Source organism: Arachis ipaensis, chromosome B06, assembly GCF_000816755.2.
Source record: "Arachis ipaensis cultivar K30076 chromosome B06, Araip1.1, whole genome shotgun sequence".
Lineage (NCBI taxonomy): Eukaryota > Viridiplantae > Streptophyta > Magnoliopsida > Fabales > Fabaceae > Arachis > Arachis ipaensis.
Genome location: NC_029790.2, coordinates 25,116,167 through 25,134,999, shown reverse-complemented (window position 1 = coordinate 25,134,999; position 18,833 = coordinate 25,116,167). Strand labels below are relative to the sequence as shown.

The window sequence follows — 18,833 nt, the reverse complement described above, 5'->3', positions numbered from 1 at the left end:
ATTATTTTTTAAAATTATTTTTTAATCTGACATGTTAAGAACTAACCTGTTACAAATCAGAATTTAATTTAAAAATTTGTATACACAAGATGAATTTAAATCTCTTATACTTATTTTAAATGAATAAGTGAATTGATTAATGATTATTCTATCAGTTAAGTTGGTTGGAATTAATATAAGGTTTAATTATTCTGTCGGTCTCTATAGTTTTGTCAAATTTTTAATTAGGTCTCTATACTTTTTTTTTTTAATTGTTACACAAATTTTTCTTTTTAATTGGGTCCTTAAATTTTGTTTTTCTTTTATTTGGGTTCCTGTACTAATTTTTTTTTTACTTGTGTCCCTATTAAATTAAACCAATTACTGTTAAGAATGACTTAATTTAAAAAAAAATTAATACAGAGACCAAATTAAAAGAAAAAAATAAAAATCTAATTAAAAATTTCGCAAAATGATAAAGAATAAGAGAGTAATTAAACCTTAATATAACGTTATTATCATAAATAAAAGTGGGCCAAAGAAATGGCAGATTGGCATATACTAAAGAAATTGAAATATGGGCAAAATGTGAATACAAATGGAATTTCCACAACTAGGGAGTGCCTATATATAGGATAGTGAGAGAAATTGATTTTCATAGGGTGGAGGACCTTAACACCATTGGGAATGGACCAAAAATTGGTTTGCATTTCAGGTGAACCTTGTGGACTACTATTATTTCTACAAATTTTGAATGGACCATAATAATGACAACAAAACCTAGAACAAACTCTTTTATCTGTTTTCTCTTTGTCACCAAAGCTTATCCAAATCAACAATCATAATTTTTGAGGCCCAATTATCATGGACCGTGAGATCATCAACATTAATAAAATTAGTGAGATTACAGTTGTGATGTCTATAAAATGTTAGATAACTATAGGGGGGGTCCAATACCATATAGCATGGTCCCTAACTTTTTTATGTTTTTTCTTTATTTTTTTTAATTGGGTGTACCTATTCTTGGATAATGGGTATGTAATGTAACCCTTGTGTGATTGTGCTAGTGGTGGAAACTATTGGGGCCAGAGCCATGTGAATTCCGAATGGGTTTGGCGGAACAAATTACAAAAGTTTCAATCTTAAGACTTTGTGATTTTTAATCAAATTATATTAAATTAAATATATTTTCTTTTTTGAAGGGAAGTTCCTATCACCAGCGGATTATATCGTAGCAATTAGCAAATAAGTTGCGACTTCATTTTCATTCAATTTTAGGTTGACTTACAAATAACACAAATCATTGTTAGGATAAACGAATGTTTGCACTTTTCTTCATGACATAATAATAAGAAAATCAAAACAACCCATGTGTTCCTCTTGTGATATATGCAACTGAAGCATTTAGACCACAATTTTTCATTCCATATTTTTAAAATTTTATTCACTCAAAGTTGGGCGTTTTTGGTATGAAAAACCCAACTGGTGTACAGTTTCTTATCCAAACAATTGATAATGCAGCATGACAATGTCAAAGATTTGATTCAAGGTTAAAGCTGAAATCCAATTAAAGTTTTGATTGAGTGGTTAAATATGTTTTTTTCTTAATATATTATACCCAAATTAAATTTTGGCGGGTGATCAAATAGTAAATAGAACCCTTAAATATGTTATGTATGTGTGACTGTGTGGTATATGTAAGTGTGTGATGCCTAAGATTGAGAGCTATCTAATATCTAATTCATTCATCGGACAAAAAAAAGAAAAAAGTTTGAAGCATGCAGCAAAGAACTTGAGGAAATTGAAGCATACAATATTTGCAAAGTTAGAAGGCTCTTAATGGAAATGAATATCTCAATTTTTTTCATTAATTATCTGGTAAAATGTGATTTTTCACTTTATACCTTTAAATGAGACTAACACTTTGTTTGAGATAATAAAAAATAGAAGGAAAAAAATAAGAAAAAAAAGAGTAAAAAGAAAATAAAAATAAAAATAGATTGTTTTATGTGTTATTTAGATAAAGAGAAAATGTATGGAAAAAAAAATAAAGAGAATTTTTTTTATTTAGATGAAAAAAAAATGTGAAAAGAGAAAAAATTATAATAGAAAAAAATTACATTAATACCCTTAAAATATTTTTTTTTTATTAATCAAAAGGTGAATTAGTAATTTTATCCTTATTTACATATTTTTTCCTCATTTTTATCTCATCTTTGAGAAGAAAAATTTTAATGGGTCTTATACTTTCCTTCTACCCCATTTTACTTTCTCATCCAAACAACAAAAATTCATATTTTTATCTATTTTTTTCTTCACATTTTTTTTCATATTTTCTTTATACAAATAATGTGTAATAGAAATCATGTGAGAGAAGATATATTAAATGATAAAAAGTTATATTTTATTAAATAATTAAAAAAAAATTAAGAAGATCTACTCTCTCTTTTAATCCGTAATAAATTTTTTTGAATGGTTAAGTTTGCAATTTTATTGGCAGTTACAAAAAATAAGTAATGACAAGAAATTTAGTGATACACCTAAAACTCAAGATATATAAAGAGGGGTAATAATTTTCAGCCATTAATACAGCTTTATTTTTCTTTAACCTTCTTTATAAATTGAAAGAAAAAAAGCTCTCCCAAATTTTAGTAGAACTAGAAAAAATCTAGTAAGAAGAGTTAAGTTCTTTAACTAACTAATGAATCCAATTAGTCATGTTGCCCTTTCAAATAGTACTATTTTCATGTAGTTTATAAAGCACATCCAAGATTGGATGCTCATTGGACACCTAAGTACACAACCAAACACTTTTAAAATTTGATCTATTGTTTTTATGTTGAGTTAGAAATTAAGAATCTCAAAAATTTTTTTAGAGAAAATAGTTAAAAGGTTTAAATATAAATAATTTAAACACAAATATAATCGATACGAAATAAATATAAACAAAAATATATCAATTGAAATTGAAAAAAAAAAAAAGAAATTTCTTAACCTAACTTGCCTATACTATAGTTTGTTGGGAATTGAATTGAAAGGACTCACTCAACTTCACTTGTTCACACTATAATTTCATCACGAAACTAAAAGAGAAGGGGGGAGGAGAGTTCACACCTCTAATCTCTTTATATAACGACTATAATAGTTTAGGAAGTATTTATAGAGAATTCTTTTTAAATAAATAATTTAATTATTTTAATTACCGAAATATGTAATTTGTACCGTATTTACTAATTTACATCGCATTGATTTATCTTGTTTATAATATAAATGAGATATATAGAATTTGAAAAAAATATACATATCTCGTTTACACTTTAAAAAAGTTGGTAGAAGATATTAAAATGGATATGTTTGATCAATTAGTACTCAAAAAGATTACATAAAAAATTTTAGATTAAAATATGAACAAATTAGATTGATTTAAATTTGAAAAAAAAAATTTACAAGCAATAAAAAGTTACGTATAAAAATTAAAACATTGAGTACTGAGAGAATATTAGGGATAAAAAGTAATGTATTCAAGTTCTACAATGAGAGAATATCAGAGATGAAAATTTACGTGTTCTAATTTCTTGATGAGAATAAACGTGGTTATTTGTTTCCAAGAAACACAGTTATCTCTCCCACACATTCTCACTTGTTCTGGTTTCATGGTGAGAAGAAACATGGTTATTTCTCCCAATTTTTTTTATGTTTTATTTACCCATCAACTCTACACTTCTTTTAATATAATAACTGTCTATCCCATATATTCTTTCACGAGTTAAACTCCAAAATAATTTATGAGATTGGTGTTATGCATTAAAATTGTCCCTGAGTTTCAATTGCACGAATTACATTTCTGAAATTGACAAAAGTGCATCATATTAGTCCCTGATCTATTTTCATTAACAACTTGATGATATGGCCTGACGTGGGCTATTAGTAATACGTGTCACTCCATGGTTTAGCTATGTGTAATAGTATGACGATGTGGTGACCAGTGACACGTGGCATGCTGATGTAGATGGTTGTGTCACGTGTCACAATACTATTTGGCTACGTGTCTGTTTGTGCCACGTGTCGCAACAGTATTCGTCCACGTGGCATCCATTATGTGATCATTGTAGATATACCAAATTAGTCCCTTACTTGCATTAAGTGACTTGTTTTAGTTCCTGAAATTGAATGTCGTGTACCAAATTAGTCTCTTTATTAGTTTTTTCTCCTTTTTTTTCTATAAATTCAAAATTCTCAATATTTTTGAATGCATTAACTTGAATTCTATTTTTTCACATGTTATTCAAATACAAGTGCTTTTATAAAAATACTTTTCTCTTGCGGATACCCTAATCGCCGTCTTGGAGTTGACGTGAAGGCATTTCAAACACCCTAACTACGATCTTCGACCTCTTTCCGTGCTTTTATGAAATATTTTTTCTTTTACGGATATCCCTAACCGCCATGTTGGAGTTGACGTGAAGGCATTTTAAGCGCCCTTACTACCATCTCCGACCTCTTTCATCTAGACCGAAGAGGTCGGAAATGATAGTGAGGGTGCTTGAAGTGCCTTCAGTCTAGCCTATTTATACACAATGGAAACGTGTATTTCATAAGAACAAAAAATGTTTATTTTAATTATCTATTTCTTGTTAAAAATATATGTTTTTTAATGAAAAATATGTCTAATCAATTATATAATTCTTTTTTTATAATAACATACTTATGTATTACAAAATTTTTATGAAAGCACTTATATTTAAACGATATATTAAAAAATAGAATTGAAATTAGTGTATCCAAGAAATTGAAAATTTTAAATTTAAAAAAAATAAAAAAAATCGGTGAAGGGACTAGTTTGGTGCACGACATTCAATTTCAGAAACTAAAATGAGTCACTTAATGCAGAGTGAGGGACTAATTTGGTGTATCTACAATGATGACATAATAGACGACACGTGGACGAATACTGTTGCGACACGTGGCCAAATATTATTGCGACACGTGGCATAACCATTCACGTCAGCATGCCACGTGTCACTGGTCACTACATCATCGTACCATTACACGTGGCCAAACCATAGAGTAGCATGTGTCACTATAACCGTCTACGTCATCAAGCCATGTCGTTAATGAAAAATGGGTCAGGAATTAACATAGTGCACTTTTGTCAATCTCAAGCACGTAATTAGTACAATTGGAATCTCAGAGACGATTTTAGTATATTACATCAATCTCATGAATCACTTTAGAGTTTAACTCATTCTCTCACGTACTAAACATTTCAATTATCATGTTTTTTCTCATCATGGAATATGAACATGGACACGTATAACTTTTTTTTTTTAATTAATCAATCTCATTCGATCTATTTTTGTATGTACTCTTGTTGAGTACTAATTTAAATGGGTTGATTTTTAAAATAATAATGTACTAATTTCAAATGAACAGTTTTAAATAACTAGTTTTAAATACGTAGCGTAACAGTTTCAAGATATAACTTTTAAAAATTAGATTAATTTTAAAATAAAAATTAAATTAATATTAGTTTTATTGTAATTTTTTAATAATAATACACATATCTCGTTTACCATGTAAACAAAATAATTATAAATGTATCTCGTTTACAGTGTAAACGAGATATATATAATTTGAAAAAAATACACATATCTTATTTACAGTGCAAACGAGATACATTCATAATTATTTTATTTACACTGTAAACGAGATAAATCAATGTGATGTAAATGGGTAAATACGCTACAAATTACATATTTCAGTAAATAAAATAATTAAATTATTTATTTATAAAAAAGTCAGTATTTATACATCTTATTAGGTTAAAATAAAAATCATAATCCCACGAACATAAAGTTCAATTTAGTAACTAAACAAAATCAAAATATATCAAATTAAATTGAACATTCTAAAATATGAACTAATAACTTATAAATAATATTTGTACTCTTCATATCATAAATATTTGAGACATGTATCATTTTCTTTCTCTTCAAAAAATATTCGTCCTCGAATCTTATAGTTAGAAAAATAATGTATAAAAAGGACAAATACAAGAAAGATATTTTTTTCTTGTGTTTTTTTTTTTGGCACCGTATGTCTTTTTATGTTTTTTTAAATAATGAAATTAATAAGAATGACAAAAACAATAATGAAACATAAATAAGAAAGATAAGGACGACAAGAACATAAAGAATAATGCAAGAGGTGTTGTAATTCTTTTTTTTAGAACATAAGAAGAACAAATAAGGATTAATACCAAATAATACGAAATAAAGATAAAAAAAAGATATGAATTGAAATTGCATTAAAAATATATTAAAATTGAAATCAAAACAGAAATGACGGGTTGAAATTGATAAAAAAAAAGAAGCGCTCAATTTTTTATCCAATTTTTTGATGTAATAAAAAAGGGACTTTCAAACTAATTTGCCTACACCATGGTTTTATCACGAAATTAAAAAGTATTTTGACACTTCTTTAATATCTCTAAATAGTTTAGTAGGTATTTAAACCTCTTAGTAGGTTAAAATAAAGAAAATTCTAAATTCACAAGCATAGATCTCAATTTAGTAACTAAATAAACAAAATTAAAATATATCAAAATAAACTGAACATTTTAAAATATAAATTGATAACTTTTAAATAATATTTAAATTTTTTATATCACAAATATTTAAAATATGTATCAATAATTTATGATAAAAATAAATGAGTTGATGTCACATTTGCATTTAGTTAGGAACTTGGCTAAGACATTAGTTTTCACGTAGAAGTATAAGAAATATATGATTTTATTATAGGTAATATGGTGAAGAGTGAAGATTTACTTCTTTTAAAAAAAGCCGACAAAAAAATTTATCAAATGCAATGCACATATTGATAAATTTAGTTAAAATCTTCACTTTTTACCCCATTCTAATTTTCACCGAAGAAATTCCCTTGTGTCATTTCTAGACAAAGCTTGCACTAACTATTCTAGTTCCTCTTGATTGACTTATTAATGGGCCTATCAAAATGCAAAGAACCAGGATATGCAACATCTGTGTCTCAATCAAATGATATTGGTTGAATAAATTGTATTTGGATTAGTTTAAGAGCCTATTATCAAAATTACATATTTATGAGAACTGAGAAGGCCATGGACATAGGTACCAAGATACTTATTTGAACTGAATAATATTGTTGTTTTCTATTATGTCTTGTAAGTTTCTGTGACCTATTCATACTCTGCAATTTGCATCTTGCTCCTCTATTTTGAGCTTGACACAAGGAAAAAACAACTATAGCAAAGTAAATGAATGATCAGATAAATAAGGTGGGGAAAAAGAAGTTCAGCTGAAATAGAACCTATTCATTAACATATTTTTAAATTTTGTAACTTTACATAAGTAAAAAATTGGTTGGAAAGCATTTTAGATTTACCAAAAGAAACCAATTAAAGCTCCTTCACTAATCCTACCATATATTATATATCCCTGCCCCTAGAAATGCTGAAGATTTGAATTTTTACAATTGAATGCCAACCAAAGAATGAAAAGAATAAATTTACATGAGGGGCAAGATGATACAGGGAATCAGGGATAAACCAAAAACAATAAAAGAAAACATGGCATTTACAAAGGCACCAATGGCAAGGACCAACAACAAGAACCATTTGTGACTATGCCTACTACTCATTTAAAAATTGGAAGTCTGGATTCTCGAGAAGCTCCTCCGCCAGTTTCATGTCTGAGAAATCCTTCTCTTGCAGTGATATAGACAGGTCATCCACTGAGAAAGGAATGCTGTGAAAGAAAGTCTAGTTAACATCTCAACTTTAGGCCAAAAAACTGAAAGATATGAGCCTGCTATACAAGTTTTCACTCAAAGTTCATGTTCTGTTATTAAATCTCATTCCATTTGGAAGCAATCTAACCTGGAGCTATCATCCAACAAGAAAGAATCATTCTGAGCGTTATTGGAGTCCTCGACCATAAGCATCCTCATGCTTGAAAGGACCTGAAGAAAAATTGGCATTAATCGAATGCGTAAACTTCAGCTATGCCCCTGTCACTGAATTCAGATGCAATACAGATACAGACTTACATCAGGAGATACGCTTCGAGTATTGTAGTTAGCATCCCAGTAAAGCGAGCATATTCTATACAGCTGCTGGATACTTAGGATCTGCCGTAATAGTACCAAGAGTTCGTGGAAAAAGACATGAGAGACATACAGAAAATGACAAGACACAGATGAAGAGATAAAAAGAAATAATGCTTTCATGATCATATGCATAAGCATAATCTCAAAGCGCCTTCATAACAAAAAGAAAAGGAGGAAAAAAGGCACTATGAAGATTGAAATGGATAATGACTTACAGGGCATAAATCATTAATGATTTCATCATAGGAAATCCTATACTTCTGATGAATTACCTGTATATTGAAAATGACAAGGATTAAACTAAAACAAACGAAGATTTAACCAACAATGAAAAATGTCAGATTATCAAACAGCAAACAGTTACCAAGAATCCAACAGCCTGTCTTATGTGCTTGAGCTCATCCCAAGATGACCCTGCATACTGCACACCAAAGGAGATTAATTTAAGAGCTTTTCGGAAGATTTGTATGTTCCTAAAACTACGGAGAATGGCAAAGGTCATCATATTTCATTAAAATAATAAATTCCAATTGATATATGTACTAACTCAACTCATTACAGTCAAACAAAAACCAAATACCTCTTCCTTGGCCTGACAGCACCACAGTTCTAATTCAGCTAATCCAGCTTTCACATATTCCCCATTGCTGAACGTACAACAATCACGGCGCAGAAGAAGACTAGTAATAATATACAAAAACTTGTTAGCATTGCCACATTTTAAGATGAAAACATCATAATGAAGTAGGTTTCTTCTATGTTTAAATGATGTATGTGAAAAAAGGGGGGTAAATCTACTTACCTATTAAAGAGTTGGACATTAATATACGAGAATGTTTGACTGAAAATCTTTTGGATAAGAACTTGAGGCACCTAAAACCCACATCATGTTTCAGCATATTCAGAAATCGCATGGACAAGTTAATGGAGATATTGATAAATATTCAGGAATTGGAAAGTTGCTTCTTACAAAGTTCTCTTTCAGAGTACAGAGGAGGGTGTTGAGGGATTCGATAATAGTCAGCCAGTGAACCATAGGAGAATCTTTACCATAGGATCGACCAGAAGACCGTAACGTTGCTTTTGATGTTCTTGGTGCCTGCAAGGAAAAGAACCAAAAGCATACTTGACTAAAAGCAATAAAATGACTCGAATTTTTTTTATTTTGAGTTTACTTTTTAATGCTTCTAGAAAGTATATTAAGAATGAAGTATGTGGGGTCCAATGAACGAGTACTATATGGGATGAAACATAGTATTGGTTTAAAGCTCGCACCTGGATACATAATGCAAGCATTGGTGTTAACTCCTTCTTCAAGTTGTCCCGAATGATGCCATAAATTTTCTCCAAATAGGCGGTGAGCTGTTGCTTGAAAAGTAAAGCCGGGTATTTAGCCTCTACCTTGCGTACAACCTCCGATGCAGGGGTGGCAAGGTTTGCAGAAGAAGGGGATGAGAGAAAACTCTGCAAGTATGCCATTAAGTACATAAGCGAATCTTATAGCTAAACAAAAAATTAGATTACTAAGAATATAAGGAAGATACTTTACCCTGGTCATTCTTCCAAAGAGGGATGTTGGATTAGGTGGTTTTTTAGCTGGGGTAGCAGTTGATGCACCATGAGATTTAAGGCTTTGTTCGAGTAAAAATAATAACGCAGAGGTATTAGACAACCAATAGGCCATAAGATTATTTCCATCTTCATCCTGTATGGTAGAAAAGAGAGCAAGGAAGAAGAAGATGAAACTTATTTTCAACAAGTGCTTTCATAATACCATTTATTAAACCAGAAAAGTAGCATAAATAGCCATAAAAGAATTTCATTTTTCAACAAATACACATATGGATGTCCATATCTTTAAAGAAGTGGATGGAGGGATAACTGGAACAACAAACCATGAAACTAACCAGTGCTAAATGTATTACTCATAACAAGAATAGTGTCATGTAGAAAATGCATCCTAGAAACAAGAATTAGACTAAAACACACCACCAGATCCACCATTAAATTATTCAGTACGTTGCGATTATGATGGTAAGTATATCCTTACTTTCTCACTAAAGAGAAGTTCACTTTAGAGGAAACTTACCCAACTAAGTAAATTAAAATGCAAGTTTGTCAAAGTCATTAAAGAGCCATGTCCAAACTTTTACTAAGCTTTTTTCCATACAGTATCATGTATTATAGAGCATACTTCAGAATTTAGTAATAAAGTTACCTCAATTGCAGAACCAATCATCTGGATAAGGCGATCAAATACATTAGTTCTTTCGGCTTCAAATGATTTCCAGTGTAGAAGACATTTGTAAATGGTAAAAGCAGCAATAGGCTTTTCATTATTGAAGCCAATATTTTTCATAACACAGTTGACAAGTAAATCAACATTCTCCTACAATGAAACAAGTTTAAAATTGAGAAAAGTACTCTCAATTGAGAACTAACAAAATTGAGTTTGAGATTTTCAAGCACATACATGTTGTCGTTCAATGTAAGACCTCCTCAATTTACTGTCAGAATCTGTACCAAATAGTTTCACAGGCGTAACACACGTTTCCTGTAAAGAAAACTCATTTTAGATTCCACTAAACAGGCATACAGGATGGATCAGACATAAAGAGTAGCAAAAAAATGCACTTACAACAGCTTTATGCTCTTCAACGACATGGTGACCATTTTCCAGCTTCTGTAGATAAAAATGTCAGTCTTCCAAAAGTGCACACACAGAGAAAATGAGGAACTGCATAAGAAAGTAAGTAAAATGACCTCCTCTATAGGTGTTGCGATGTGTTCTGCTATTGTTTTCACAGATGAGTTTAGCTGAGATTGTTTCTGAAGAATATGGTTTGCAGATTCGATATCTGAGAATTTCTCTTCAAGCCTATCAATATTAATGGAAAAAATGGTCATCAATTCTGAGTATGTATGAAGACTGTTAAATTACGAAGCAAGTCATGATTCAAACGATATCAAGTTAATCACAAACAAAACCTTTGCATAGCAGTCTTCAGCTGGATTACTTTCGATTCTGCATCCAAAGCTTGCTTCAACCTTTCTTCACCAATTCTATTTGCCTCTTCATACCTTTTCTCTGTTTCATCAATTTTCTTTTCCAGTGAATTCACCAAGTTCTGTAACATAATCCAGGAAGCACTTAATTAATTATACGAAATGGAAACCTATCTTATGCAAAAGACGAGAATATTTTAAATATATCAATAAGCCTTTCTTTCGAATATAGTGCCAACATCTAACAACCTTACCTTAAGTTTTTCATTTTCACTACTAAGCTTCTCCAACAAAGAGTGGTCAACAACTGGAACCTCCTGTATGACAGGTACAATCTCCATTGCTCTTTTTGCAGCCTTCTGCTCCTTTTCAAGAAGTACTTTAGTTTCTTTAAACTGAAGTTGCATCTCATCCAAAGCAGATTGTAATTTTTCATTTTCCCGTGTTTTCGCTTCTTCCATGTCAACCTATAAATAATATTGAAGATTTAAGAAACTTTGCAAGGAATGATGTAAATAGCACAGATGTGAAATACATCACTGTTACATTTGTCAGAAGATAAGGAGAGACAAAATCCATTTCTATCAGTTACACAAATCAAGTTTACTCAACTAAGAAAAGTTTTAAACAAGTTTTGCTATTGAGCAAATAGAACATGCTATTGAGCAAAAGAATAGTCATTTACCCTCAAACGTTTTTCCAGCTGCAACCTCAATGTAAGGTCTTCAACTTGCTTTTCAAGCTTATTTTTAGCAGCTTGGAGAGCTCCTGTTTCTCTTGCAGCCTACAACAAACACAATGATAAGAAAATGGATAATATATGCATATAGAAAGACAATGCTGAAGAGTAAAATTGTTCACGGTCCGAATGTTGCCCACTGAAGTTGAGATTTCCAGATCTAAACCAATGAAGTTTTGGCAGTAGAAGTAAACCATAAGGATCAATGCTAAGCTATGATGGGATTCTTCCACTAACCTCAATGTCAATACAGCTTTGATTTGTTTAATTCTAAAATATTGAGGCCTAGGTAATCGAGACCTACAATTTTATTTTAACATATCTCATTGATGGATTCAAAGGATTACCATCTTGAGTTTCCGCAGTTCTCGCCTCGCCATTTTTCCTCTCCATGCACATTGTGTTGCAATTGCTGCCTTCTTTAATTTCATAAAATCAAGTTGTGCCAAGTACTTCTTGCAATGGCTCTGGAATACACAAATTCATTAGAGTTGGGGCGGGGACTATTTGAACCAAAATGAAAAAAAAAAAAATCAAATAAAACAGAGAAAAATTAAGCAACAATAACCGTTGTATGGAATTCGAATATTTGAAAAATATGAACAGTAGAACTGTTAAACATATTTTTATAATGATGGATTTTAAAAATATTCCCTACCTGAATGATAATCGCTGCTCTAGTACGCCTTCTAAAGCATAGCTCACAACGAGCAGCCATTACCCGCAAACCAGTCTGAATACAGACAGCAGACATATATAATTCTTCGTATGCCTTCTTAGCGTTATACATGCGGAAATATCTCTGAATCACCAAACTAGAAGCCTGCTGCCGCATTCCCTCGTAAACATGCCGAGAAAGTTGTCCTGCAGTCAGTATAAAGAAACTTGTCAGAATGATCAGACTTTCACAAGGTTTTCACCAAATCCATACAGCGAGCTAATATTTGAAGAAGCAAATCTAGCAGAGACCTCTGCATGCGGCTTGTATCTGCACAGCAGACAAACGAAGGGAGACAAAACTCTGGCGAGCCAAATAAGAGCGGATTTTCCGCTGAATAATGCTTGCTGAGCGTCCTAAGATCTCACTTCTGCGGGTGTCTAATTCTGCTATTTGACCAGCTCGAAGAAAAACCTTTGTTTTACCAATCTACAGCAATAAATATATCTGCTATAGTTAGTTGCATAGAATAAGCCTTATGTTGCCACTCTAATCAAACTGATGTGATGTTAAACATCATAGCATAGAGTTTTTCAAATACAAAGACACTGGAGAAAGAGTACTTAGAAGAATATATAGTTAAGGGATCTTTTGAGGAATCAAGGATTAACCAATAACCATGTAATTATCCAAGTTATTCTTATTTACTAGACTGTTCTTTGTGCCCCACTACCCAAACAAACTTATCCCTACGTCCACAAATCAAACTATAATATAAAACAGGATAACATAGCAGTGGTTACCTGATAGCCTTCAAGTCCAACATTCTCCAGAATCCTCTTGCAAGCTTGAACTTCATCGGAGCTGATAACGAAAACATGAGATAAGTGGTCATTTTTAGAATATGACATGCATGATAAGGAAGATGAACAACTTAGATACCTTCCGACCAAAGCATCAGGTGCAAGAAGGCCAAATCGATCCACAAATTCATCAAAGGTTTTCCGAGTGGGATACCCAGCACAGCTAATCCTAATTGCCTCCATAACTCCCTACAACCATACATACTATTTAATAAGCATAAACTCATTAATCTCAGGTTAACCATCAATTAAACCATTGAAAAAATGCTAGCAGTCTTACCCCACAACGGAGTTGCAGCAAGACATTTTTATTCTCAAAAATTGCTGGCTTGAGAAAATTATTGGGTTTCACACAACGGATGTAATGTGGCTCAGTGGAACTGAGAGTTTCAAGCAAGGATTGCAATTGTTGCTGCAGGACATATGATACGTCAATACCACAAAGATTAAGCAAGTCAAATAAGTTCTGTCGAACAAGGGAAAAAACTAACCTTAAATCGTGAACCAATTGAAGAGAACTTTGATTGTTTGGATGATTCTTCAGGAGAAGGTGGAAACAAACCCGATACAAAGGGGCATTTAGAAGCATAAAGAAGTGCTTGGTGTTCAGCTACAACATAATCTTTGTTCTTGTCGAGGAATAAATCAGTTTGATAAGTGACCTAAAATTGACACAGATTAATTGCAAATGTTCCAAAGAAGAAACAGAAGACATGTAGCATTATGGCCTTATATTATACCATATGTGTGTTCTATTTATGATATGAATTTAATTTGTATGCATCATCAGTGTGAAAAAGTTCTTCACAAACATCCAATCATTGAATGACAATGTAAAACTTTTTTATATTGATAGTGCATAGCAATTAAACTTTTATGGTCTGATGTAACTGATCTGACTTACATCACCAGCATAATGGCAAATTGTGAAGTCACTAAGTGATAACTTGGGCTTGCTAAACCTTTTATGGTTTTTGAAGGTCTGATACAGCTTTTGAGCAAAAGTTTCATGTGTTGATCTAGGAAACATGCTGCATAACACACACACACACACACACACACAGAGTGATGCAGAGCTATCAGAGCATGAACAGAAATACTTTAAGAAATAATTAATTTTAAAAGTACTTACCAAGCTTCATCCAAAAGAGCAATAATGCCACCAGGTTTCTGAAAACGAATGCATAAAAATTATTTTAAAAGAAATACAAGCACAATTGCATCATTTGTATGCTAACAAGAATAATGACAATGGAAGTAGTTCAACATTTTATTTCACTCTTTAAGGGGAGGGAGATAAGAGTAAATATGTGTACGTACGTTCACATAGAAATTCATTTCCTGATAATCAAATCCAGTAATATAATTTTTCCCCCTCTTTTGAGAAAAGGCTGTTGATACAACCTTGTCTCCAGACTGATAAAAATGTTACTGATTACTAAGTTTCCATTCCTTTAAGCTACTGGGGAAAAAAAGGAAGTCCATTTCATGTCTCTTGTTTGATTTCAAGAAAATAGTCAAGCACCTTATTTAACACATTAAGATCATATACCAAAATGCATGTTATAAGAGACAATCAACGTTAAGAATTACGAATAAAACTATGAACCTTTTCAATGAGATCTAGAATATCTTGATTGTCAACAAATTCAATATAACTCCAATCGATCTCCTCCTTCTTGTATTCTTCCTGCTCCATTTTGAAAACATGCTGGAGAACAAATATTTTAGATCATGAGTACATGTTTAAATTGAAAAAGAAGTAATGGTGTTTATCTTTCAACTATACAAGCAAGAGACACCAGCAATTATAAACAAAATAATATCTCTATAACAAACAAACCTGATTAAAATGTTGCTGAAGCTTTTCATTGGTCAAATTAATACAAAATTGCTCAAAACTGCAAAGTACACATAAATAATATACCAAATCAACAATGCCACCTTTGCAGATGATAGAACTGCAACTTGAATGGTAGTAACGAGTGAACACAAGCAATGGCATTTCAATAAAATGTATTTAGTAGGAAACAAAACAAAACAAAGGTTGTAGGAGTTAACACACCTGTTGATATTAAAACTCTCAAAACCATAAATATCAAGCACACCAATTAAGGATTTTGAGTCAGTATCTTGTCCAATTGAACTATTAATCTTGTCAACCAACCTAAAAGAGCATGAGATAAAATTACAGAAATAGAGATTAATACTTGGATCAATTTGATCAAATTTTCCAAAGTGTAACCAAGGTTCAAATAAATACATTTTCATGCAATCTGGTTATAGGCTTACCAGTCAAACAACCTTGCATAAACGATCTTAGCCAAAGCATCTCGGCTGAGTGCAGCAGCTTCTGGATCCAGCCATTTTGTAATTGTTTCATCACGAGTAACAATTACTCGTTTGCAAAGAGAATCTTCAAGTGCCTTAGCATCACACCTGAATTAAATTATCAGCCAAGGTTGACAAGATATGAAATGCAAACCTTTAGTCGATGCAACAGTGCAATATTTGCTCACATGAAAAGCTCAGCTGCGGTCTGTAGATGGAACCGAGATTTCTCATCTTTTGGAGCAGATGAATCTATCTCCTTCCCTTTCATGAACTCAATGTTGCCAAGATGCAAAATTGCAGCAACAACTCGAAATATTGCATCCTGAAGAATGACAGGAAAATGGAAAGGCAAAGCATTGAAGCACAGGTAAAGATTTAAGAATCTAATCATGAACTTAAAGAAACTTCCTATAAAATACCTGCTCCTCAGAACTCATTCCAACAACATCCATTGCTCTCCTTGTAGCTATATATTCTTTATGTTCGTCAATCCCTTCTAACTCATAGCAATTTGATTGATTCAGATAGTGAAATGTTTTTGGATGTCCTAACTTGTACTTCATAATCTCCTGTCAAAACAAAGTCCTATCATGCTAAATTTCTGTTACCCCATTCAAATTATCAGCTAGAGCTAATAGCAAGACCAATAATGAATAATGACGTGCTCTAAGCTTCTAAGCACTGAAAAAAAGACCACAATGAATAACAACCGCATGCATTACCATAATTAAGCAAAAGGGCATAATGTACAACGAACACTGTATACCTAACAAGAAGACAATGATAGGGAAAGGAAATGATCTCTTATTCTCTATCAAACACTCTAGAGGTCCTATGTCGGGGATTTTTGTTTAATTATCAGTCACTCAAATGTGTGATTTCATCCAGAAACAAATTAGTGCAAGAAAAAGAATCCCACTACCTCCTGCGGTGCAGCGCAGAGCATGTAGAAACAGTGATAATTCCTCTCTGGGTCTGATAGCTGACAAACACGCGATCTTTCCAGCAGATATGTTCTGATAGCAGCTCCTGAAATTCTTCCCCTCTGATCAAATTGAATCTCCACAAACTTACCAAAACGACTGCAGAAGTCACAAATTATAGTAAGACAGCATGGCATAAAAATAATGCTATATAACTAAATAAGAAGAAAACTTACTATTATTTCCCACCTTGAATTATTGTTCCTAACCGTCTTTGCATTCCCAAAGGCTTCAAGAACAGGATTGGACTATAAATCACAAAAGAGCAAAAATGTTCATGTTTATATTATTCTTATGAAAACTAGGTACTAGAAATTATTAACAAAGAAATAAATTTACGGCATTCAAATGAGCTTGCGAAACTAAACTCATGAAGTTTGATTCTCTTACCTCCAAGACTTTTTGCTCAACAGTTCTACCTTCAGCAGCAGCTCTCCCTCCCATGTAGGCAAGATACCGCATGAGCAACTTAGTACTTTCTGTTTTACCAGCTCCGCTTTCACCGCTGACTAATATTGACTGGCTGATTCCCTCATTTATCATAAGCCTTTTGTACCACAATAATTTATATGGTCAGACTTATAAAGTAGTAGTAGTAGTAATAGTATACGCCATTTACAGTGCAGCAAAGAAGATTACCTATATGCAGCATCTGCAACAGCAAAGGGATGTGGACTTAGCTCACCAAACACTGCTCCTTTATATTGTGCCATCATATGACTATCATATAAATGAGGAAGCTTTACAAAAGGGTTCACCGCAATCAATATATTTCCAGTGTAAGTCTGGAAGCAAAGTATTGGAGTAATTAATTAGCATAATATTCCACATTTCCAACCATACAACATCATCAAAATATGAAATACATACGTAAATTTCATTGATATCATATCTTGATCTCAGATTTTCTAGTACACCAGGTTCGTGTAGGTATGCAAGCTTTGTCATATCGTCTACTCCACTTGGCGGAACTTCAGTGTCTTTATGATAAATACAGGACACTTTAACAACAACCTGAATTTCAAGGCAAAATTAAAGGGAAATTCCAAAATTTGAGTTAGCATTACACCGAATAAAGCATGGGCATATTGCAATACAAGAAAGGACCCTCACCGTCTTCCCTGAAGTGCAAGAGACTTTAACTTCTTCTCCATTAACCTCCAAGACTTCACCATCTATCCATGCTACTTCAGAATCCTCAACCCAAACATGGGACCCAACTATAGGAGTGGTAGCAGCAACCTACAGTGCAGAAAGTGTCCAACTTTGCTTAACTAATCATAGTAGAATTCATTTGCCCCTCTAAATAAATTTATGCATAATCAAGCAACTAAAACAAAAGGCATTCACAGAACAGACTTGGAATTGACGAGAAAAGACCAAGAAATAGATACCATTTTGATAATGGGGATGGTATCAAGAACTGAGCTTGCAACTGGATCTACGTGCAATGCATCAAAGGGCAACTCCACCACTTAAAAAAGAAGAGTCTTGGCACTGCCCCTCCACGTTCACAAATGTGTGCTCGAAATGGTGAAGAAAACCAAACGGTGCCTATGAAACTGATTAAAAAAGAAAAAAAGAAGGAGATAAAAACGCTTCAAGAAGACCACAAGTGTTGGAGATGGGATTAAGCGCTCTCTGCTTCTGCAATGGGGTTTATGTTTATTACTCTTTTTTGGTTTCCAAGTCTACAGGTTGTTATGGTGTGTTTCAGTTCAGCTGCTGCTTCTTTTTCGCATTTTTCACCCTTCTTTTCCATATTCAGATCATGTTCATTTTTGTCAAAAAAGACTATTTATGAATGTTGTATATAAAAAATTATACTTCATGATATTATCTGAGTAACTAAAGTGAAATGTTAAAATCATTGACTCAATAGATAAGAAATGATTTTTTAGACATGATTACATAAATATAACACAAAAATAAATGGACTTGGAAATTTATTTATCTATCGCACAAAGAAGCAAACTTAAGAAAGGCAAGAAAATAAAGATGAAAATATAAATTTTTTTATTTCTTAAAAATAAAGACAAAAAGTATTTTATCTATGTCATTAATATATATTTTCTAATTAAAAAATATAATCTATACAAAGACTCAAAACATAAACAAGTCCG

The 18,833-nt window shown here is 32.1% G+C and overlaps 1 protein-coding gene and 1 long non-coding RNA gene across 3 annotated transcripts; one reads left to right on the top strand and one right to left on the bottom strand.

Annotated features, from left to right (window-relative positions):
* On the top strand, positions 146-17,462 carry LOC110263250. The gene is made up of 5 exons (XR_002348568.1): positions 146-159; positions 3,908-3,913; positions 3,989-3,996; positions 9,421-9,425; positions 17,345-17,462. It is a non-coding gene; the product is annotated as an uncharacterized LOC110263250 (long non-coding RNA).
* LOC107647929 (myosin-6) lies at positions 7,398-18,494 on the bottom strand. Of its 2 annotated transcripts, XM_016351979.2 has the most exons (39): positions 18,105-18,494; positions 17,824-17,952; positions 17,581-17,724; positions 17,350-17,495; positions 17,101-17,257; positions 16,900-16,958; positions 16,650-16,809; positions 16,147-16,296; positions 15,913-16,049; positions 15,686-15,832; positions 15,459-15,560; positions 15,237-15,294; positions 15,003-15,104; positions 14,526-14,563; positions 14,298-14,424; positions 13,885-14,055; positions 13,674-13,805; positions 13,473-13,582; positions 13,334-13,394; positions 12,842-13,019; positions 12,531-12,736; positions 12,220-12,339; positions 11,819-11,917; positions 11,388-11,600; positions 11,116-11,255; positions 10,891-11,005; positions 10,766-10,810; positions 10,601-10,681; positions 10,346-10,516; positions 9,677-9,832; positions 9,403-9,591; positions 9,098-9,226; positions 8,930-9,000; positions 8,708-8,807; positions 8,492-8,548; positions 8,343-8,399; positions 8,068-8,148; positions 7,898-7,980; positions 7,398-7,766 (listed from the first exon to the last, which is right to left on the bottom strand). In XM_016351979.2, the coding sequence occupies exons 1-39, from the start codon at positions 18,105-18,107 to the stop codon at positions 7,652-7,654; spliced, it is 4,539 nt and encodes a 1,512-aa protein (XP_016207465.1). In that variant the 5' UTR covers positions 18,108-18,494; the 3' UTR covers positions 7,398-7,651. The 2 variants fall into 2 exon arrangements, with proteins under 2 accessions (XP_016207465.1, XP_020959968.1); XM_021104309.1 differs by having other exon boundaries at positions 13,334-13,582.